The 23,302-nt window shown below is 40.5% G+C and overlaps 1 protein-coding gene across 2 annotated transcripts in view; it reads left to right on the top strand.

The window, feature by feature from the left end:
* Window positions 1-23,302, top strand: part of SCML4 (Scm polycomb group protein like 4) — a 152,917-nt gene that overhangs the window by 83,918 nt on the left and 45,697 nt on the right. For both annotated transcript variants that reach the window (XM_060258595.1, XM_060258587.1), the window contains exons 3-4: window positions 18,218-18,347; window positions 21,005-21,205. In XM_060258595.1, coding sequence (XP_060114578.1) covers window positions 18,218-18,347; window positions 21,005-21,205 — 331 coding nt within the window. The remainder of the gene's footprint in view (window positions 1-18,217; window positions 18,348-21,004; window positions 21,206-23,302) is intronic.

Raw genomic sequence — 23,302 nt, 5'->3', positions numbered from 1 at the left:
TTGGACTAGCTGCACAGAACCTGAACCTAGTGAGTCAGGAAGCACCCAGAGGATTCTTTCCGAGCAACCCTGTCTATGCCTGGAACTTTTGCCAGTGGGCTGGAATGGGTTCTGGCCAGGGTAATCCGTGTCACTGGCCCATGTTCCTATGAAGTTTTGACTGAAGGGGCCAACAGTTCCACCAGCATATCAGTCAGCTGCACCGTAGGATGCTTATGAAGGAGGCCAAGAGCCCGGGAACAACTGAGGAAGACAGCGTCCGGGAGGAGCCAATGCTGCCACAGGCAGGGGACAAGCCAGCATCCTGCTGCCTGGTGCCGGAGACCCACAGAGAAGTGGACCCTCTGCCCCACACTGCTGAAGTTCCTGGTGGCATTCCTGTTTCCCAGTCATCACCAAGCATTCCTGTTCCCCAACACAGCCGCCCGAGGCTGTGGCTGCACCAAGCACGGCTCCTATGACACCTCCTCCTCGGACTGAGCTCTGACGCTCGCATAGGGAACAAAACCGACCAGAGTACCTTGGGGACTATGTATGTTAAGTACTTTGGAACGGGGGGGGGGGGGGAGTGTTATGTACTGAATTTAAGGTTCAAGGATAGCTCTCAGGCATGCCAGGGCAGCTGCAGGAAAACCAGAGGCTATTGATAGATTTGAACTCAAGCAGCGACCAATGAGCAGTCTTGGCTCAAAACTTGACTGCTGTGATTTGGTATAAGAATCGGGTATGTGTGTGTGTTTCGTTTGCATGCACATAAGCAGGGTTGCGGCCCCACCATAGTTTGTAGTTGCCAATAAAGCATGTTCCTGTTTGAACAAGGCATCGAACCCAGTATTTAACAGGCCTCATTTAGGCATGAGATTACAAGTAATAGCACTTTCATGCTGGAATCAATAGGATTTGGGGGTGTGGGGGGAGCTAAAGGCAATTTGAAAGTAGGATTGCTCTTTTTGATGTGAATGTTCATCTTACTTTCACCTAATGTAACAGGCATGGCAAGTTATACTGACCAGAGGTGCCAGTGGAAAAAAAGAAATGTTGTATTATGTATATACACCATTTCAGAATCAATCCTCTCCTCCCTCACTGATGTTTTCAACTCTGTTGTGGCTGTGGTTGTTGATACATCACAGTCACAATGGGCCTTTCATATGGCTGGGTCAGGGTTTCCCCCCAATTTTAGGGCCTCCAACCTGCCAGCACAGGATTGGCTGGTGGAGGGAGCCCCACCCCAAAGGGTTCCATCGGTGCCCAATGTGCCTGGTGTGATGACGGCACCTGTAAGTGACATAATTGCACTTGGCACATTGTGGGGGGATGCTCTAGCATTTGCACCAAATGTTCAGCATAGCATCCAGTGCCACTACTCAAAACACCAACTTTCAAAACAGTCGGACCAGGGGGTCCATTTCTATGAGGCCCCAAAGAAAGAGCCCCTATCCTTCAAATGGAAGAAAGGCATTTAAACAATGTGCAGTCACTTTAAATGTGATTGCCAGAACTCCCTTCAGAGGAACTTCCCCTCAGTCAGCTCTGTGGGAAGTAAGGTCAGAGTTTGGGAAACATGAAGTAATGAATGAAGCAGGCAGCCAGCAGTGGGCTCCTGGTTTCAAGCAGGAAACACTTAACTGCTTCTGGAATGATATGAAAGAATAAGGAAGTTTCTTTGAAGAGGCTTTACTACTATGGAGATAGAGAGAGAGAGAGAGAGAGAGAGAGAGAGAGAGGTTTCTTTGATGTAATGCCAGTTGATCATTGCTTAGTCATTGCTTATGACTGTGTCATAGCTACAGGATTGGGTTGGGAGGACAGACTAGACTGCCATGGTGCCCCATCCACAAGTTGCAGAAGCTCCTGTTAAGAAAGTGAGCGTTTCATCAACCATGTGTGTAAGTGTTTGTCTGCATTATTACCTGGAAAATGACAATACCCAAGTTCTAAGTATTTGTGTGGGTTGCTATCAGCTTAAGTAAGCCTAGATACCATGTTCTTAGTGGTAAACACTTGTAAAATAGTAAACACCTATGAACTGTCAATTCCAACTTACAGGAGGCCATCTAGTTTGACAGGTATTTGACAGAAGATCTAGAACTAAATTGTTTGTTTTATAGCAATGATTGGTTGCACAATTCTAGCACTTTGACAGCCAGTCAGGGATATAAGCGGATTAGTAAAATATCAAAACTCAAGAAGAGGAGCAGAAGATCAGTGCTGGCGCTAGAGGTTCCGCCGCCCTAGGCATGCCCCCCTGTGCGCTCCTAAGGGGGGGATATTCTTTGCACACCGGCAATGACATCATTGCACCAGCCAACAGGCAAGCTGAGAGCCCCGGACAGCGCACACAAGTGCTGCTGCACTGCCACTTTTCTTCACAGTGCAAATGTTGTCTGTGCTTGTCAGAGGCTTCAAAGGAAGCCTCCGAAGAGTGCCCCATTTTACTGCTGCCTGCTGCTTTCAGGTTGAAAGTGACTGGATGGGTGGCACCTTCCCATTGCACTCATCAGCTCTGACTAGTGCAAACAGGAAGATGCTGCTGCCAAGTCACTTTCAACCTGAAAGCAGGAGGCAACGGTAAAATGCGGCTCTCTTTGGAGGCTTCCTTGGAAGCCTCCGACAAGCTCAGGCAACATTTGCCCTGCAAAGAAAAGTGGCGGCACGGCAGCACCGCCTGGGGCTCTCAGCTTGCCTGCTGGCTGGTGAGATCATGCCACATGGGAAGGGGGAGTAAGAGGATGCCCAGCAGCGTGCCCTGGCAGGGTGGTGCCCTAGGCGGTCACCTACACTGCCTACTCCCATGCGCTGCTCCTGCAGAAGACACTCTTGTTTCTGAGGCATTTGATGCTCTGCAGAAAACTTTGTGAGGAGAAAGCTGCAGATTAGAACTCTTCAGAGAAGTTTGTGCAACTGCCTCAGTGCTTTCATTGTCCTGACTTGAACTGTATTGCTGAGAGAGAAACTGCAAGCAACCTTGAGAAGCCGCTAGCTGTAGCAAGTTTTGGCTAGGATAGGGAGTAAGGTTTTTTGTTCCTGTGTTTCTTGTTTGTTTGTATACCTCTATTTTTTATTCTGTCTTGTAAATAAACTGCATCCTTCTTATATTTTAAGTGGAAGGAATTCTGGTCCTCATTACTAGTCTAATTGGGTCAATTTGCACTAAGTAGCAGACAAAAAGGAACCCTCTATTTTTGTTAATGGGAATTTTTCTCTAAATTAGAAATTTTGGATACCTCCCAGAAATGTGATTTTTTGACACCTACCACCCTCTTCTCTTCTCTTCTCTTCTCTTCTCTTCTCTTCTCTTCTCTTCTCTTCTCTTCTCTTCTCTTCCTCTTTTATGCTTCCACTGCTCTCTTATTTTTATTCACCGCCCCTCAATTGCACCTAAGGCTATTACCGCCTCCCTGGATTGTTCCAGCGCCCCCTAGGGGGCAATATCACCCACTTTGGGAAACACTGCTTTACATGAAGATGGCTGCTCACTCTCTTTTCTGTTAGAGTATCCATTTTTTCAGTCTAAGCCTTTTACTATCAAGATTCCAACCATATGCTTAGATTCGGTGTTTCTATATGCCCCAATTTCCTCAATTTTACTATGAAAACTATCTTCATGAAAATGAATTGTCCATATTTTATCCCTAATTTAATTTGAGGTGGGGGGAGAACTTGTAATAACTTTAGTGAGAGTTACTGAAGTTGAAGTCTTTGAGATTTAGCTCCTTTACAACATTTCTAGAATTTCTGGGGGCCAAACTACAATGTGTTTTTAAAAGAATTGGGTTCAGGTTTCCCATAGCCACACAACAGTTGTGAGGAACAACTTTTAAAACACAAAGAAGAGTCCAAACATGCTCAGAACACTACCGTGGGGATAGAAAAGGCTCTTGCTTTTCCGTGAGCTGCTTTCCTGCACTAGAACATCACTGGGGGAGTTATATTCCTGTTTTTGCTGCTCCATTTGCACAGAACACTCCACATGGAGTAGCAAAACCAGGGAAATAACTCCCACCAGTATTGTTCCAGCATGGCAAAACAGTTTGGGGGAAAGCAGGAGTCTTTCTTCCTCGCACAGCAGCATTCTGAGCCCATATAAGCTCGCCTTATTTTTTTAAAAGCTACTCACAGAAGCTGCTGCATAGCTGCAGGGAACCTGCATTGGGTCTGGGGAACCCAATTCTTTAAAAACATGAACTTATAGCTTGGCCCCTAGTTCTAGACTGAACTGCAGCTGTAAATCAAGCTTGGCCCTTCAGCTCTGTGACCTACTTGTAGTGCAGCGACAGGATGTAACAGCAGTAGAAGTGGCTGTCACAGATGTAAGAAGCTGGTGTACGTAGATCTAGGTGGAGAAGAAACCGTGCCTGGTGAGTGAAGGTGGATGGAACAAGAACCAGCTGTATAGATGTGTGTGTGCTTGTGGGCAGGTACCTCTGTATACACTGTACAGCAAATTCAATCAAGATAAATTGCTAAAAACATCAAATGTCTTTCCTATTATTTGCAAATGGATATATCTTGCAGCATTTACAGAGACAACTAGAGGAATTTAATCCCATATGCTTTACAATAATAACACTGAAAACACTGTAAATATATTTACAGGAACTTGAATTTTAGAAGGATATATGGCTTGTCTATAATATTAACTACAGGAGCTTTATCTAAATAAAATACTTATGTTACATTAGATTGATTGTGGTCTTCAAATGCTATGCTAGGAATGCCATTTGAAAAGGAAAAAATGCACCTTTGAGAGCATGTAGATGTCAGACAATCGACTTTTAAAATGTACCTTTTCATGTTACCTCTCATATAACTTTTTAATAGGTACATTTTCATATTATCTGTCATATTACTTTTTAATAGGTAATAAATAATGGCATGAATTTTGTTGTCAAGCAGTGACAGGGGAAAATAAAATGAAACATTTGATTTTCTTTAGTTTAACAGTAACTCTGAGTCTGCATTAAGAAAGGCAGTGTAGTCGGTTTTGTATTGGAATGGTCCCTTGTTAGATTATCGGGAGGGATGAGTTACATGACCAATTCAGTTTCCTTTTAATTCCTTATATCTTAATTGTCATTGATTTTGGTCTGCTTCTTTTTTGTTGCTGTTGATGGTTTGGGTTTTGTATTTGTTTCATGGCATTACATATTATTTTACCCCATTTTATTATTACTAATTTAATTTGATTAATCACTTCATCCCAATCTCATACCAGGCTCTGGGCAATGTACAACATATCCACAATTGATATACAAAGTTGAAAAATGTGTACATATTAAATAATTTGTACATATTAAATACTTTAGTGTGAAAACAAAAAATGGTGACAAATAGACCCATATGTTCTTTTCTGACAAGGGAGAAGTGGAATCAGAATGGAGATATTTGAAAGGAATTGGCAAGACTTCAAAATTCTTAAAAAGGCACCAAGGGCAGTTGTGGATATGATTGCCAACACTGGGTTGGGAGATACTTGGAGACTGACGATGGAGCCTGGGATTGGTATGGTTTGAGAAGGAGAGGGACTTTAGTGGAATATAATACCACAGACTCCACCTCTGAAGCAGACATTTTCTCTGTGGGAACTGATCTGTGTAGCCTGAAAATCAGTTATAATTCTGCAAAGATCTCCAGGCCCCACCCAGAAGCTGGAAGTATAGCAGAGAAATGGGGAAGAATGGTACTTCTAACAATTCAGTACCAATATAAAGTTTAAAAATAGGTCACTTGGTAGTATGTGGCCCACAGAGAATCCTGCTTATTACAGCAGTTGAAGGAGAAGTACGGAACAGTGTGAGAAGCTGCGTTTGACGGACTTCCGGGGCTGGATCATGGAGAGTTAGGACGCTTCTCCAAAGGAGGAGCGGACCGGAGCCTTTGTTTTGGGCAGAAAGGGTGATTTCAATGCCTGCTGCCTACTTTTCTCAGTTAAGGGAAAAGGCTATGACATGCTTTGGAAATTCTAAGGGGATTTACTTTGGCTGAAGAGGAGTTCCAGTGGGGCTCCTCTGAGGCTTTGAAGGATCCTCAGTGAAGGATTGCATTCCAGCATCTACAGAGGTTTCCGTGGTCATTAAGTTGACTTAAATTCATCATGTTGCAAGCTTTCTTTGGACTATTTTAATATCTACTCATTTATCTTCAGCAAGGACGGTGTTAAAGAGGATATATTTGATTCCAAGGTAAGAAGATTGTTATCTACCACTCCGGGACTAAAATAATCTATTTGGGAAATAAGGACTAAAATTTGGAATTAACTACAACTTTCCAAAGTTAAGAAGAAGGGAAGGGGGTAATTTTGGGACTATTGAAATTTAGGAAGTCAAGTTAAAAGGCAAAAAAACAACTTATGTTTGGAATGCGGTTTCTGCTAAAACCCCCATCATCACAGAGTTGCTGCACTGGAAGACGTCACAGGAAGTGGCGTAAAAACTGTGAGAATTCCTGATCATAGAGAACGGGACTTTGTGGCAAGAAAAGCAGGAAGGAGCCATTGAAAGAAGGGCAAGTTTTTAACTTCCTGGACTATTCTAGGACTAATTAATCATAGAAAAACTTCGACAGCCATTAAAGGAAGCTCAAAAATTGGAATTTTTTTTTTAAAGAATGGGACTTGAAAAGTTGGCAGATACTGTCATAATAAGTTGAAATATATTGGACTATATAATTAGAAGTAATTTTGTTGGGCCCAAAGAGAAAAAAGAAAAAAGTTTTAAAAAGAAGCCAGAAAAACTGCAGATGCCATCTTGAATAAATTAAAAGCTTTAAAAATTAATATCTGGAGCTAGGAAGCTCCAAGAATGGCAATTTTGGGCTCATTGTAAAGGGCATGTTCCAATCTATCTGAATCTGTGTTTCAATTACGAATTGAAGAGATCAATTTTGGAGCCTATATTTATAATGGGAGGACAGTAATGTCTGAACATAAGCGGGGGTGGGGGGACCAAAGCTTCATCTGAGGGCCTGGTCTTTGGAAGAGATAAAGATGGCCAAAGTAAGTGAACAACTCGAAGCCATGGAGACAAGATTAGTCAAAGTGATGAAAGAATTAATTACTGAAAATATTAAAGAATTAAGAAAAGACATTAAATCAAGTGCAGAAGCGGTGAAGACAAAAATTAAAAAAAAATTGAAGATCTTCGAAAAGACTCACAAGCAGCATTAAATAAAGTGTATGTGGTTGAAAATAAAGTAAAAGATCAAGATTCCATGATTATTAAACTGCAGGAGAAAGTAGTTCTACAAGATTGTAAGTTAATGGAGAACCAGGTACATCTTAGAGGAGTTCCTGAAAATGAAGAATCTGATTTGAAGACATACATAATAGGAATCATTGCTGAGTTCTTGGAGATGGACCCTGAACAATCTAGTTATTCCTATGACTATATATATAATCAATTCAATGTATGCCAAAAAAATAAACTACCAAGAGATGTGGTAGTAAGATTTGCACCAAGAGACATGGTTGGAAAACTTCTAAGTAAACAATCTGAAAAAGCAATGGAAGTAGAGGAAAGCAGAGTAAGAATTATGAAAGAGTTGCCAAGAAAAGTCATAAATGACAGGAGACTGTACAAGAAATTAACTGATAAATTACGTGACAAAGGTCTGAGATACAGATGGATACTACCAGAAGGTCTAAGTTTTGAATCTGAAGGAAAGGGGATTACAATTAACAATGTTCAAGACTAGAGGAGATTTTTTTTTGAGGAACATAGTGACTTTGGGGATACAGAATAATTTAAGAATCACTATGGATTACAAATTATTATCTTGGAATGTAAATGGATTAAATTCACCACAAAAAAGAAAGGCTACATTTCATTGGATTAAGAATCAAAAATGTAGTATAATTTGTTTACAAGAAGTACATATTAAACAAATGGATTATAAATTTTTATGGAACAAGCAATTAGGTATGGAATTTTTTTCATTGGCTAAAGAAAAAAAGGGAGAGTGATTTTTTATATAAAACTAGAACTTAACCCAAAGCTGGTTTTTAAAGATGATAATGGAAGGTATGTAGCAGTGGAAGTGTCATTAAATGACAAAAAGACATTGTTAGTGGGATTGTATGCCCCAAATGGGGCAAAGGACTCTTTCTTCAAAGAAATTGTACAGCAATTAGACCAAGTGGTATATGAACAAATAATGGTGATGGGAGACTTTAATGGAACAGTTAAAAATATTTTGGACAGATCAGGGAAAAGAAATAATGAAGGGAAATTACCAAAGTCTTTTTTTGACTTAGTGAATCAAGAAAGTCTGGAAGATGTCTGGAGGAAATTTAATCCTAAAGTGCGCGATTATACTTTCTTTTCAGCAAGACATAATTCTTTCTCAAGGATTGATATATTATGGGCCACAAAAGATCTTGGATTGATGACGAAAAAAGTAGAGATTCTTCCTAAAGTGGGGGCAGATCATAACCCATTAATGTGGTCAGCAAAGTATGCCAAAAAGACTAGGAGGTGGAGGATAAATGAAGATCTACTACAGAAAATTGAGGTAGTTGAGTCTCTAGAAAAAGAGACTAAAGCTTTCTTCCAAATAAATGAAAAGGAGGACATTCAATTTCAAATGGTGTGGGATGCGTATAAAGCTGTAATAAGAGGTGTTTTAATTACATTGAACAATAAAGACAAATGAGCAAAAGAGAAACAAATGTTGGGTATTCAAAAAGAGATTGCTAATAAGGAAAAGGAACTCAGAAAAAGACCGGGGAAAAAGAAATTATAAAGGAGATTACAATATTACAGAATCAATTGAGACATTTGTTAAATAAAGAAATAGAATGGAATCTTAAAAGACTACAACAGAAATCTTTCGAAGGAGCAAATAAACCTGGCTTGGTGAATAAAAAAAAAAGAGAGAGAGAGAGTAAATTTATTAACAAAATTGTATCAGGTGGCAAAGACATTGTGGACCAAGGGGGAATTAAAAGAGAATTTTACAAATATTATGCTAAGCTGTTTCAAAGTCAAAAGGTGGAGAAGAGTAAAATAAATGCTTATCTACAGAAAATACAAGTAAATCCCTTAACAGAAAATATGCAAAAGGTCTTAAATGAACCAATTGGAAAAATAGAAGTCGAAGCAGCAATAAATTCTATGAAATTGGGAAAAGCACCGGGTCCAGATGGCTTTACAGCAAAATTTTATAAAGTCCTCGCAGAGACATTAGTACCAAAATTGCAAAAACTGACAAATATAATAACTGATGGGAAAGTGCTAAATACATGGAAGGAAGCAGTAATTTCTTTAATACCGAAAGAAGATAGAGACACCACAAACGTAAAAAATTATAGACCAATTTCATTACTTAATAATGACTATAAAATATGTGCTAGGATGCTAGCAGAAAGACTCAAACAGCATTTGAACAATTTCATCAAAGATGAAGGAGTTCTTCCCAGGAGACAAATTAGAGACAATATTAGAACTGTTATAGACATTGTTGAATATTATGAGAAACACCCTGAAAAAAGAAGTGGCATTATTCTTTGAGGATGCAGAGAAGGCCTTTGATAATGTGAATTTGGACTTTATGTTTGCAGTGATGGAGAAATTGGGATTAGGAGAAAATTTTATAAGAATGGTTAAGGCGATATATACTGAACAACAAGCAAGACTTTGTATAAATGCAGATTTGACGGAAAAAATGACAATCAGCCAAGGTACGAGACAAGGTTGCCCTCTATCTCCATTGATATTTATAATGACTTTAGAGATTTTGCTCATGCAAATACGAAAAGATAAGGAGATAGAGGGATTGAAGGTGAAAGGTTTTTCTTACAAATATAGAGCGTTTGCTGATGATGTAATGTTTATCAATGAAAATCCTATTTGTGTAATACTTCTGATGCTTCGCAAGATACAGGAGTATGGCGAACTAGCAGGTTTTTATATAAACAAAGAAAAATCAAAAATTTTATGTAAAAATATGACAAAGAGACAACAGGAAGAACTACAAAGTGTAGCAGATTGTGAAGTTGTTAGAAAAGTAAAATATCTGGGTGTAGAAATTACTATGAAAAATATAGATTTATACAAAAACAACTATGAGAAGCTTTGGTGTAAAATTGATGGAGATTTGTTAAAGTGGAATAAATTGAACTTGTCTTTGCTGGGCAGAATCTCTGCAATCAAAATGAATGTTCAATCAAAAATCATGTTTTTATTTCAGACAATTCCAATTGTGAAGGATTACAAACAATTAAGTAAATGGCAAAGGAAGATCTCAGAATATGTGTGGGCTGGAAAAAAAACAAGAATCAAAATGAAAATCTTGACTGATGCAAAAGAAAGGGGACGTATACTAGCGCCCGCCTCACAGCCTCACTGGATCTCTTACTATCAGTCTCTTCGGGGTATTTTACTTTTGTTATCCGATGAAAATATAATTCACTTCATAGGGGACCACAGCAGTTTTGTTTGTTTTTCCCAAAAATATAGGCTCTTGAGAACTTTAACTCAAACCACAGATTTATTATAACACAAAGTCTTTAACTTGGGGATATGGGAGATATTTACACAGGCTAACACGTTGCTCAGTTGTTTCAGGCGTTACAAAAACTTTTTCTTGCTGTAAGTCTCTCAGGTTCCAGTTCACAGTTCCTATATAACACACTCTCCACCTCTAGCAAAGGTCTGGCCTCTTGGGAATGATGTGCCAAGTCTCACCCCTCGACTAGAGCCTCTGCTCCTAGCTCTTAAGAACATAAGAGAAGCCATGTTGGATCAGGCCAACGGCCCATCAAGTCCAACACTCTGTGTCACACAGTGGCAAAAAAATTTATATACACACATACACTGTGGCTAATAGCCACTGATGGACCTGTGCTCCATATATTTATCTAAACCCTTCTTGAAGGTGGCTATACTTGTGGCCGCCACCACCTCCTGTGGCAGTGAATTCCACATGTTAATCACCCTTTGGGTGAAGAAGTACTTCCTTTTATCCGTTTTAACCTTTCTGCTCAGCAATTTCATCGAATGCCCACGAGTTCATTGTGAGAAAAGGAGAAAAGTACTTCTTTCTCTACTTTCTCCATCCCATGCATTATCTTGTAAACCTCTATCATGTCACCCCGCAGTCGACGTTTCTCCAAGCTAAAGAGCCCCAAGCGTTTCAACCTTTCTTCATAGGGAAAGTGCTCCAGCCCTTTAATCATTCTAGTTGCCCTTCTCTGGACTTTCTCCAATACTATAATATCCTTTTTGAGGTGTGGCGACCAGAACTGCACACAGTACTCCAAATGAGACCGCACCATCGATTTATACAGGGGCATTATGATACTGGCTGATTTGTTTTCAATTCTCTTCCTAATAATTCCCAGCATGGCGTTGGCCTTTTTTATTGCAGACACACACTGTCTTGACATTTTCAGTGACCCCAAGATCTCTCTCTTGGTCATTCTCTGCCAGTTCACACCCCATCAACTTGTATTTGTAGCTGGGATTTTTGGCCCCAGTGTGCATTACTTTGCACTTGGCCACATTGAACCGCATCTGCCACGTTGACGCCCACTCACCCAGCCTCAACAGATCTCTTTGGAGTTCCTCACAATCCTCTCTGGTTCTCACCACCCTGAACAATTTAGTGTCATCCGCAAACTTGGCCACTTCACTGCTCACTCCCAACTCTAAATCATTTATGAACAAGTTAAAGAGCATGGGACCCAGTTCCGAGCCCTGCGGCACCCCACTGCTTACTGTCCTCCACTGCGAAGACTGCCCATTTATACTGACTCTCTGCTTCCTATTACTAAGCCAGTTTTTGATCCACAAGAGGACCTGTCCTTTTACTCCATGACTCTCAAGTTTTCTAAGGAGCCTTTGATGAGGAACTTTATCAAAAGCTTTCTGGTGTCTCAGACCCACATCCGCTCCCTCAACCACCTCACTAGATCTCCAGAAGTATATACAGGTGTCTGTGACCGTTCGGTCTTGACTGACTCACACTGGTTCCTCACACACACAGCCCACTTGGCTGGTTTTGTCGAGCTTGTAGTCTCTGGAAGACTTTCCCGCCACTGTCTCAAGCTCCTTCATAGAATCAGTTGCCCTCTCAGCCTCGGTCAGGGACGAACTGACCCACTCAGTCTCTGTCAGGCTCCAACTCTGACAGACTTCTGACAGGCACCAACTCTGTCAGACACCAACTGACTGAATGACTGCCTCAGCAGTTTCTGTCACTCAACCACTTTCCCTCCCTGAGAGCTCCGAGCACTTTGCCCCCACCCTCAGGTCACCTGACGCAGGCCCTGTGGGTCTTCAGTTTCTGGTTAACCCCTAGCTTTCCGTCACATGAGGTTTCCAATTGCCTGATTTAAAGTTATACCACGATGCAGTGTGTTTGGTTTGGATTAAAGAATGGATGATGTTATTAAACAGAAAACTACTGACACTAGAAGGTCATGGAAATATTTTTGGTTTGCACGTTTATATGTATTATGAGAAAAATAAGATGGATGGGTTTTTTCACATCACTATATAAGAAGAAACTTGTTGAATACCTGGTTAAAATACAAAAGATATGGGGATGAGAGAAAACCGCTTTGGATTGTGCCAACGGAAGTAATAAAGTTATATTCAGATACCTCCGAAGTGAAGTGGTTGACATATAAACAATTGCTAAAGATACATGGTGGGAAAGTTGAATTAAAGTTGGTAGAAGAATTGGAATACAAATATAGTTGGTTTCAAATGCAACAAATTAAGACTTTGGTGGGACAGGATATTAAAAATGAAGGTATAAGACAAGAACAAACAATTGGAAAGAATGCTGTTTGGTGACAATGATAAATTGATATCAAGAATTTATAAACTGTTATTGAAATGGTCTATGGAAGATGAAGTAGTTAAATCTCAAATGATAAAATGGGCAATTAATATAAATAAAGAAATACAAATAGAGTCATGGGAATACTTGTGGAAGAACTCTATGAAGATATCTACATGTTACAATATTAAAGAGAATTGTTTTAAAATGTTATATAGATGGTATATGACACCTAAGAAACTAGCAAAAATGAGTAAACAGATGTCAGAAAGATGTTGGACGTGTAAAAAGCATGAAGGTTCTTTTTACCACATCTGGTGGATGTGTGAAAAGGCAAGACAATATTGGCAAATGATTCAGAAAGAAATGTCAAAAATTTTAGGTTACGACGTTAAGAGATCTCCAGACGTGTTTTTGTTGGGATTACAAATGGAAAGTTTTCTGAAATTAGACAGAACTATTGTGTGGTATCTACTTTCAGCTGCAAGGATATTGTATGCGCAGCTATGGAAGCAAGATAAAACACCAGAAAAATGGGACTGGATTTTAAAAGTTATGTCTTGGAGTGAAATGGACAAACTTACAAGAATCTTAAAAGACTATGGTTTGGAAAAGTTTAAAATGGAGTGGGAGAAATTTCAAATATACGTTGAAAAACATTGGAAAGTAAAGGGACATTTAGTGATGTTTGAAAATAATTGAAGCTTTGTGGAATGGTGGACTATAGTAATAATGATAAAGAAATGGAATTGTCTTTCTTTCTTTTTGGTTTTTATTTTTATTGTACTATTAATATCTTTTTTGATAAGGTTAAGAGGATAGAGTATAAGGGTTTTTTTAAAAGAGATATTACCGTGTATTTTTAGCAATTTAAGTGAACACTGGCGGGGGTCAAAATAAGGGGAATGGAAGGGGTGAAATGTACTGGTATTGTTTTTGCTTTAGTGCTTTCTTTTGTGCTTTCTCTATAAATATTGTTACAATACATTGCAATTAAAAATGGGTTTGACACAAGAAGCTGCGTTTGACATAGATCCCTATGTTACAGTTTGGCAACCACAATGTAGAATAGAGAAGACCTTCTATTGCATAGATGTGCCTACAGGGAAAGGGATCTCTCTGTGTATACGTGCAAATCATAGAGATTTTCAGTCAAAAATTCTTCGTTGATGTTGGAATGGCAGGGAATGTGGTGAAGTCAATATTGGTTCTTACATAACTCAGTAACCTACATGGCTCATGAGATGTAATAAACAACTGGCTATTTCAGGCAAGGTTAGTGTTGCCACTCTCCTGGAGGTGGCTGGAGATCTGTTAGTACGACTGGTCTCCCCCCTCAGAGACCAGTTTCCCTGAATAAAACAAGAGCTTTGGAAGGTGGACTCTGTGGCATTATACCCCAATATGGCATTATCCCCACTGCTGTCTCCAAACCCCACCATCCCCAGGCGTCACCTCCAAATATCCAGGAATTTTGAAGTCCATACCTGGGAATCCTGCCCAAGACCCTTCTGCATCTTTCTTGGTGCATTTTAAGAATCTGATTAATATTCAAAATGTTTGAGCTGCAGCACGACCCCATTGGCTGACAATGCCAGCATTTATATTTTGAAATTTTTAGCTGTGAGTGCTTTCCCCATATTTCACTGTGAACCCACTGAAGGTATTTGCACTAGGTTTGTGATGGGAGAATTTGCAGAGCAGGATTTCTTTATCACACACCCACCCAGAGTTTCACCCACTGCTCTGTCATAAAGTGGTGAGGAACAGAGGCCCAGGCGGGAGGTGCGGGGGTCACCCTTAAAAGTCCCTCCACTCTCCCAGGGCTCCAAACCAATCCTTGTCATTTAGGCTTTGTGCCAATCCAAGTGACTGTCAGCCAATCATGGCCCATGGAGCTCCGCTGGATGGGGTGGGGAATGACATAGCCTCAGTTTAAGGGGTTTGAAGAATTATTTTTCTTTTGGTTAGGGATTTTGTGACTCTGGAAAGGAGTGTCAGCTTAGCCAGGTTTTTATTTGGCTTTTTAGTTAGAATTTGGGGTGGTCAGTTTAGGGAAGAAAATATAATGGCTGGTTGATTGCATCAGAGCTGACTGAAGTCAAATCCATCAAAGACAGAAATCCTGTGTCTGGATTGGGGGTGGGGAGAGAAAGTGGGATCAGGCTCCCACCCTTCGATGGTACTCAATTAGTGCCATCAACAGAGATGAAGAGCTTGGGGGTATTCCTGGATGCCTCTTTATCTATGGAGGCCCAGGTTGCCGCCACTGCAAAGGCCACCTTTTTCCATTTGAGGTGGGCCCGGCAGTTGGTCCCCTACCTTACCTCCCATGATCTAGCCACAGTGATTCATGAAATGGTCACTTCCAGATTAGACTGTTGTAACTCTCTCTATGTGGGGCTACCCTTGATTCTGCTCTGGAAACTCCAGCGGGTGCAGAACGCAGCAGCCTAGCTGTTGGCATCAAGGCCTATACAGGAGCAGAAGCATCCAGTGCTGTGCAAACTGCACTGGCTACCCCTTGAGTACCAGATCCATTTCAAGGTATTGGTCCTTACCTTTAAGGCCCTTTATGGCCTGGGGCCTGCATATCTTTGGAACCACCTCTTCCCATATGAGCCCCCCTGGGCTCTGAGGTCGACTACACAACATCTCTTTGTGATCCCTTCAATTCAAGAAATATCTGGGGACTTTGGGGGTGGAGCCAGGAGACTTTGGGGATGGAGCCAGGAGACATTGGGGGGTGGGGCCATGAGCAAGGTTGGAACAAGTACAATTGAACTCCAAAGGGAGTTCTGGCCATCACATTGAAAGGGACTGCACACCTTTTAAATGCCTTCCCTCCATCAGAAATAATGAAGGATAGGGGCACTTTCTTTGAGGGCTCAAGGAATTGGCCTCCCTGGTCCAATCCTTTTGAAATTTGGAGGGTGTTTTGAGGAAAGGCATCAGATGCTATGCTGCAAATTTGGTGCCTCTACCTCAAAGAACAAACCTCCAGAGCCCCAGATACCCGCAGATCAATTCCCTGTTATTCCCTATGGGAATCGTTCTCCATAGGAAATAATAGAGTGCCCAGTAGACATTTCTCCCCCCCCTTCCTAAAACTTTCTAAAGCGGGGGGAGGACCTTCAAACTAGGGAATCCCCTGCCCCCCACCTGGGGATTGATAACCTTCCTCTCTCTCTCACACACACACTTACTGGGTCTGGTTCCTCCACAACGACATCTGAAAAGAACAGGGGCTATGCTGCTCTCTTTTACACACAGTCTTACTTCCTCTGAAAAGAAAAGCAAACAAACACAGGGGGTGTGCTCTGACGAAGCTGCTACTGACCCTTCCCCATGAAATGCTTCCTGTTTCCTGCTTCCTGCTCAACTTTAAAGGCACACATTTTAAAAATGGACCTGTTTGCAGGTTTCTAAGCCTGCCAGAGTTCTAGAGGTACATGGTGGCTGTGGGGGCGGGGCTTCCCCCTGCCAACTTGCTGGAGGAGGGGGGAAGCTTGTAAAACCGGGGGACCCCCCGCTGGGACCTAGGGATTGTGAAGCCTATATTCAAGATTCACAGGGCCTGCAAGAGGCGCTCTTCTGCCAGGCTTTTAATTGATCCAGCTGGCATCTTTTGAAGTCATCACTTCCCCAACACCTTACCATCATGGTGCTTAAGTTGTGCTGAAAGGTTCCAGCCTACATGCTCTTGCTGCCAATTGTATGGATTACTGTTTTCTGATCTGATTTTACATATCTGTAGTTACGATGTTTAATTTTTGATGTGGTTTCTAATGTTGTTTTAGTGTTGTAAGCCGCCCTGAGCCTGCTTGTGGGATTGGGCAGGGTATAAATTGAAAAATTAAATTAAATTAAATTAATTCTGTTTGACAAATTAGTATCCTGTTAAGGGCCCATCATTCCTAACTGTTATGTGTAGGTTCTGTGGTGCTCTGTGAGAAAAAAGAGCAGCCTTCAACTTGCTGAGGTAACCTGTCCAAAGAAAGGGGAATAAAATCTCCCCTCGGGCGTTATTTACTTTACCTGAGAACCAGCTTTATTTTATATATCTAAATTATCCACACATCACATTCATCTTATTACATACTTTATTTTCTGTTAAATAAACCTTTGTTGTTCATCTTTGTGTCTTGTCTGTCAAAGTCAAAAATCTAGGAAGTAGCAGTCTTTATTTATCTCAAATAAAAGTAAAGCTTTAGTCTAGCAGTTTTGCAAATAAGAGACCTTTAGGGAGAACACAGTTTACAGGCTACCAATCTTTATTTTAAAGCCTGCATCCCCATTTTTTATTTGATTATGGGAGACTGGGATATAAAAAAATCTATAGGAGAGGCCAAAGTGGGGGACTGGATATTCTTCTGTCCAGAAGATGGTTGCCTCAGAGCTTCCCCCTCCCCTTACCCCATAGCTGCCATAGAAATCTCTCACAAAATGAAGGAGATTCATTCCTCTAATTTGTGTGCATCAACCACCAAACCTCCCAAGATGGTATTTGTTCACCATTTTTAGTAGCATTCTTTCCATACAATGGAAAGTAAAATTTGTTTTAAAGCATAAATGTGTGTGTATGTAAGAGAGAGAGAGAGAGTAATTCTTATAACAATCAATAAAAATCAATGACTAGCAGGACATTTTGAATTGATTTTGTAGAATACTCTCAGAATGCTAAAGGAAGTTCTGTTGATGCTGTGATGTAGCTTTGAATATCAACATTATCATGATGAAGAAAGGAAGTAAAATCTTTCATGCAAATTGTGGAATAAAATAACATCTGTTACTAAAGTGTTCTGTTTTACTGCCATAGTGATGGAATGGTCTTATTGCAGTAACTAGTATGTTCATGTTGCCACTCCATGTAATATAGAATTCTAAGACCACTGAAAATAATATGCATTCTGTAAGGTTTAATGGGATTTAATCACAACTGCTACCTTTAGTTGGACTGGATCTAAATTTCTATTTATTGTGAAATGACAGGATTAGTCAAGGAGTTTTCACCACTTGTAGTGTAAGTAATGTACATATGGAGAAATTTTGTTGAAGTTTAAGCAGTTACTTTTTGATAGAGGTCATAGTTTGACAGCTTTATACTGTTTAAAGAATCATATTTCACATTGCCTTTTTTAACATCTGGAGACAGTTCTTAATACAGCACTGTAGTTTAATAGTACTATGCAAAGGGATAAACAACTCCACTGTGAATTGCATAATATTTTGGATTTCACGGCATAAAATGTTAATGCACATTGCAAGCTATTTCTTTTCTCCATATTTCATTTTCCTTGGAAGCATTAACATGTCTACAGAGAACATGATACTGTTATAATTTGCTAAAATGTGGGAGTTTAAAGAGATGTAGTAATCTAGAACTGGTCCTGTATGGGTTTTCATTACCCAAATTGGTTCTGTCTTGCAGCTGAAATCTCGTGTTCTAATGACTCCTTTAGCAATCTCCCCACCAAGAAGCACACCAGAACCAGATATTAGTTCAATCCCACAGGATGCTGCCACAATCCCCAATTCAGCAGCCCCACAAGCCCTCACAGGTATGTGGACTCAAGTAGTCTTTTGAAAAAGAGTTGGCTAATACAGCACTTTCTAAATTTTCCTTTTTACAGTATATAAAACAAGCATTCTTACATGGCTGTTGCGGGGTCAGTTTTGTCCATAGATCCTGGCAACTGCTCCAGATTTCTACAGAGCAAGTACAGGAGCCTTCACCTGTCTATAAATTACTGTTACACTAATAAGGGAAAAATCTAATTCATGGATGCAAGAAAACACATTATTTTTTAAAAAATCAGCATGCACATGGTTGGATCTCCATGCTTCAGAGATATTTGTGTAAAAACTAATATTTAAACTTTTACTACTGACATTAGAGTTTGCTGGTAGCCATCTCAATTGGAGACATCATTCTGCACCCTTCCCCAGCTTTTAAAAAACTTTTCAGTTTCAATAAGCAATCAAGGCTGCACATAGTAGAAAATCAACTGCACGCGCGTGCGCGCGCACACACACACACACACACACGATGCAGCAGTTTTGAATTAAGAAGCCTAGCACAAAGGGCAGAGAGTTACCTCTGTTCTCCTTTGTATTAATAAATCTGTCATCAGATCACTGTAATATAGTTCATGTCCCTTGTTTGTGCTTGTAATGGTTTCTCCTGTTTGTTTGTATGGCCTTTTGATGGCCTAAAGTGCTATGTAATGCTAAGTATTATTGCCATTATAGTCCTATTTACTCAGAATAAATTGCTTTGGGTCTTTTTATTGTTCAGCCTGAGTGGCTGTTAACACTTCAAGCACTAGATTTTCATTATTGTGATACTAACTGTATATTATCTCAACGTTGCACAGCCATCACCCCCGTCCTTCGCTCTGTTATAATTCCTTTTGTCACCTATCTGATTTCTGTCGCAGTGTAATTCTATACGATCTGAAAGATGACAACTCTAGCAGGCTTGCAGCCAGCAATAATAATGCATCTCACTTTAGAAAGACTTATACCATGTCTATAACAAGCATATATACACACACACATACACCGCCAGAAAGCTAGAGTTTCTGTTATCTCATTTGAAGGACAAGGTGCTGTTATGCAAAATGTTTACATGGGACTTTCCCAATACAGCTGCAGCCGAATTACTCTACAAACCATTTTACTGATTCATTAATGAATCATGGGCAAAATCTCATGATACCTGTCTCAGACTGTGGCTGTCATCTTAGCTCCAGAAGCAGCATCTGCTGTAGTACAGTGTAGACCAATCTATCTATATATGCAGACAAAAGTCTTTCCCTTTGTTAATGAATATGAATATGTAACCGAAAAACTGGATTAGTGCTAAAACCTAGAAGTCCCTCACCAGATTATCCCTTAAGTGAACAGTGTATTTTAGTGACCTCTCAAGAGTTAAAGCTCTTCATTTTGTCCTTCACTTTCTATACAAATAGTAAATACAGTTTTGCAATCCACAAATATAGATACATTTCTGGGTACTGCTGGAACTCCTCCTGCCCCCTCTGTCCAACTTGGAAACCACAGTTTGATCTTTGGTTATGTGAACATGTATTAATATGTTTGCTCAAATGCTGCCACTTAAGAAAGTCATTTTTGAGAGAAAGCGTTTGGCTTTCTAATGAGAAGGTTTCTGCAAGGGTATACAAATTCTATTGCTATATATTGTGCTATAGAAGCACAAATAAGTCCCCTTCTCTTTCTGGATTTCAGAGAAATCTGTCACCAGTATTTTATGCATAAAGAGCTTTCCTTTTCTGGGAATGCTGACTTTAAAAGAAACACTGAAACAAATTTTGCTTAAGTCTTAGGATCTGCCATTGTGTATGTTGAGGTCATTTGGTTATCTTTTGTGAAATCAAATCTTTCCCATTTCCATCTGATATCTAAAAATAACATTCATTTTATTTTTACTCTTCTCCCTGAATGTAGACCATTCTTCTAGATCAGGGGTCCCTAACCCCCAGGCCGTGGACCAGTACTGGTCCGTGGCCTGTTAGCAACTGGGCCGTGGAATGAGGCAGAGACCATCACCTACTCCTTATTTAAAGATCCCCATGGGGGGCAGGGACAGGCTGTGGGCATGGGGGCAGCAAAACCCCCAGTATCCCCATCCCCACTGGTCCATGGAAAAATTATCTTCCACAAAACCAGTCCCTGGTGCTGAAAAGATTGGGGGCCACTGTTCTAGATTATCTAGTTTCCATCAAATTTCTCTGCCAAATTTATTATAAACTCAGATGGCAATTATGAGAATGTCAGAATCTGAAAATATATTTTAGTTTGGTAGAATATACCATATGTGTAAGATATAGCTTCCTGTGGACTTTGTATGAAGTACATTATTTCCTTAAAACAGTCCTTTCCAATGGAAAAATGGGAGTTCCAGTGCGTATGTGTTAAGATATAGCTTCCTGTGAACTTTTATGAAGTACATTATTTCTTTAAAACATAGTCCTTTCCAATGGAAAAATGGGAGTTCCAGTGTGAACACAGGTTATACTTCTAAGATAAAAGTTTCAATGTAAAAAAGAACATTTCACATGCATAAGAGGTATAGTTGCATGAAAAAAACACTGGTCTAGATGCTGCTGTATGCACATAAACAGAAACAGGGATGATATTGTGATGACTTTTTGGTACCTCTTGTGATAATTACAGTGGGATTTTCTGTCTTCAGTTTGCATTTATGTCAACAAGCAAGCTAATGTGGGGCCATATCTTGAGAGAAAAAAAGTACAGCAACTTCCAGACCACTTTGGGCCTGAACGGCCTTCCATGGTGCTACAGCAGGCAGTTCAAGCATGCATTGACTGTGCACACCAGCAAAAGACAGTCTTCTCACTCGTCAAACAAGGCTATGGAGGCGAAATGGTGTCAGGTAAGACAGCGAAAAAACAGTTAGTGATTAAAATACAGCCTGCTCTTACAACTGTTAGCACAGCCCTCCAGATCCTGAGCTAACCTTTTAGCCAGTTGTTACAGATTTTTAAAAAATCAATTAAAGCGCACTGCGGGATTGTAGAGGCTGCTTTTAGGATGTTGTAACATAATCTCTTCTGCAGTTTTCTCTCCTTTGGATACAAATGAAGAGATGAAGCTATTCTTCAGATGTGAAACACAGACTACTTTTCTAAGCATGCATACCAAGTGTATTTTCTGTGGTACAGTCTTCACAGGAAATATCCCACAACATGGTATTTTGCAGTTTTCCTCTTAAAAATACTGCAGGGTCAACACTGGGGTTCATCCTTGATTTGAAATACAATTCGAGATGGATATTACATTATGATGTGATTTACAGGTTTTCCATCCCCTTTGAAAATGGATACAGGACATGTATCTGTAAGCTCGGTTTTATTTTGATTTTATCTCCAATGTTTAAATTTTTATATTCTGTGTATTTTTATCTGAATCTATTATGCCATTAAAGGTTTGGTATGGTATGGTATGGATACAGGACATAGAATTGCCAGTCTCCAGTTGGGGCCTGGAGAGCTTCCAGAATTACAGTCAGAAGACTTCCCTGGAGAAAATGGCAGCTTTGGAGTGTGGAGTTTATGTCATTATATCCTGCTAAGATCCCTTCCCAAATCTAGGGATGTCAGTCCCAAGCCCCACCCCAACAGTGACCACTGGCAGCGACCGCTCTCTTCCCCCTCCTGTGAGGGACCTCCAGTTGATCAAAGGGAGCACGTGGTCCACCAACAGCTGGAGGGGCCCTTTAAATCTTGCAGGAAGGGAGGCAGAGTGGCACCTAAACTCCAAGTGGCGAATTCACCACTTGGAGTTCAGGTGCCTCCCCCTTGCAGAAAGCATTTAAAGGATCCCTTTAAACGCTTTTTGCAAGAAGTGGCGGGCATATGCTTGCCTAAACTCCAAGCGACACATTCACTGCATGGAGTTCAGGCATGTGAGGCACTGGTCCCCAATGCGATGATGTTACTTCTGCATAGGACTGTGTGTGAAGTATGCGCAAAAGTCCCCCGTCCGGGAAGCTGGGGACTTGGCAACCCTACTTCTGCATTATATCATCACGTTTGAGGACATCCCCACCCCCTCCAGAAACACCCCTAAGGTCCCCTGCTGGTGACAAGGAAGGACCTGGCAGCCTTACACAAACCCCACCATCCCCAGGCTCCACCCCTACTTCTCCAAGAATTTCCCAACCCAGAGCTGGCAACTAGGCAACCCTAAGGAGAAAGGTCACTTCACCCTTGAAATGCCAATTCTGTTCTGATCACACACATCATCAATGTTTATCCTGATAGCTCAGTTTTTACAGGAGAGCACTGTTGCTTTTTGTATTTTCCTTTTGTCTTTGAAAACAGATGCAGGCATTGAGCTAGTGTTCACATTACTAGGGCAACTGAGGCAAAGTCCAAGTATGATGCAGGTTCTCGAAATGCGAGTTGGACACAGATAATTGTCTTTTTGAGCTTTTCTTAAGCCAGTGCACTTCTTTGATTTGACAAGGAAGTGAAATATTAATATTAAGTGAAATAATAATATTCCTTTGCAATATGGGCTTTAAAAATCTATCTTGCCTGTAGCCCAAAATTGCAAAAGTGATTGACAGTGTAATCCTAAACAGAATAATATCCTTCCAAATTTATTGAATTTCAGTCTTAGAAGGGTGTAACCTTGCTTAGGATGCACTGTGAAGTGACTTACTGCATGGACTCAGTAACCAAATATTTTGTGGTGACCTTTTATACATCTTCTGAAAATTACTTTTATTGGACTTTAAAATGCACTTAGTTCTTGCTCTTTGCCTTTCCTCTGCTTGGTCTCAGGCAAGGGTTGAGATGGATGTACAGATTCCCTATGTGCAGGTAGGGAAAAGAGTCTTACGGCTCCTTAGAGAGATCAATGAGAAGGACTGTTATTTCTGGACTTAGGATCCATTGATAGGAAAACTCTTTTTTTTTGACTGTCCAGATAAGTTGCTAATAAGCTAATGGTGTCAACAAGCAAA

The sequence above is a fragment of the Heteronotia binoei genome, chromosome 1 (assembly GCF_032191835.1).
Source record: "Heteronotia binoei isolate CCM8104 ecotype False Entrance Well chromosome 1, APGP_CSIRO_Hbin_v1, whole genome shotgun sequence".
Lineage (NCBI taxonomy): Eukaryota > Metazoa > Chordata > Lepidosauria > Squamata > Gekkonidae > Heteronotia > Heteronotia binoei.
Note: the sequence above shows the minus strand (reverse complement) of the source record. Positions and strands in the feature narration are given on the sequence as shown.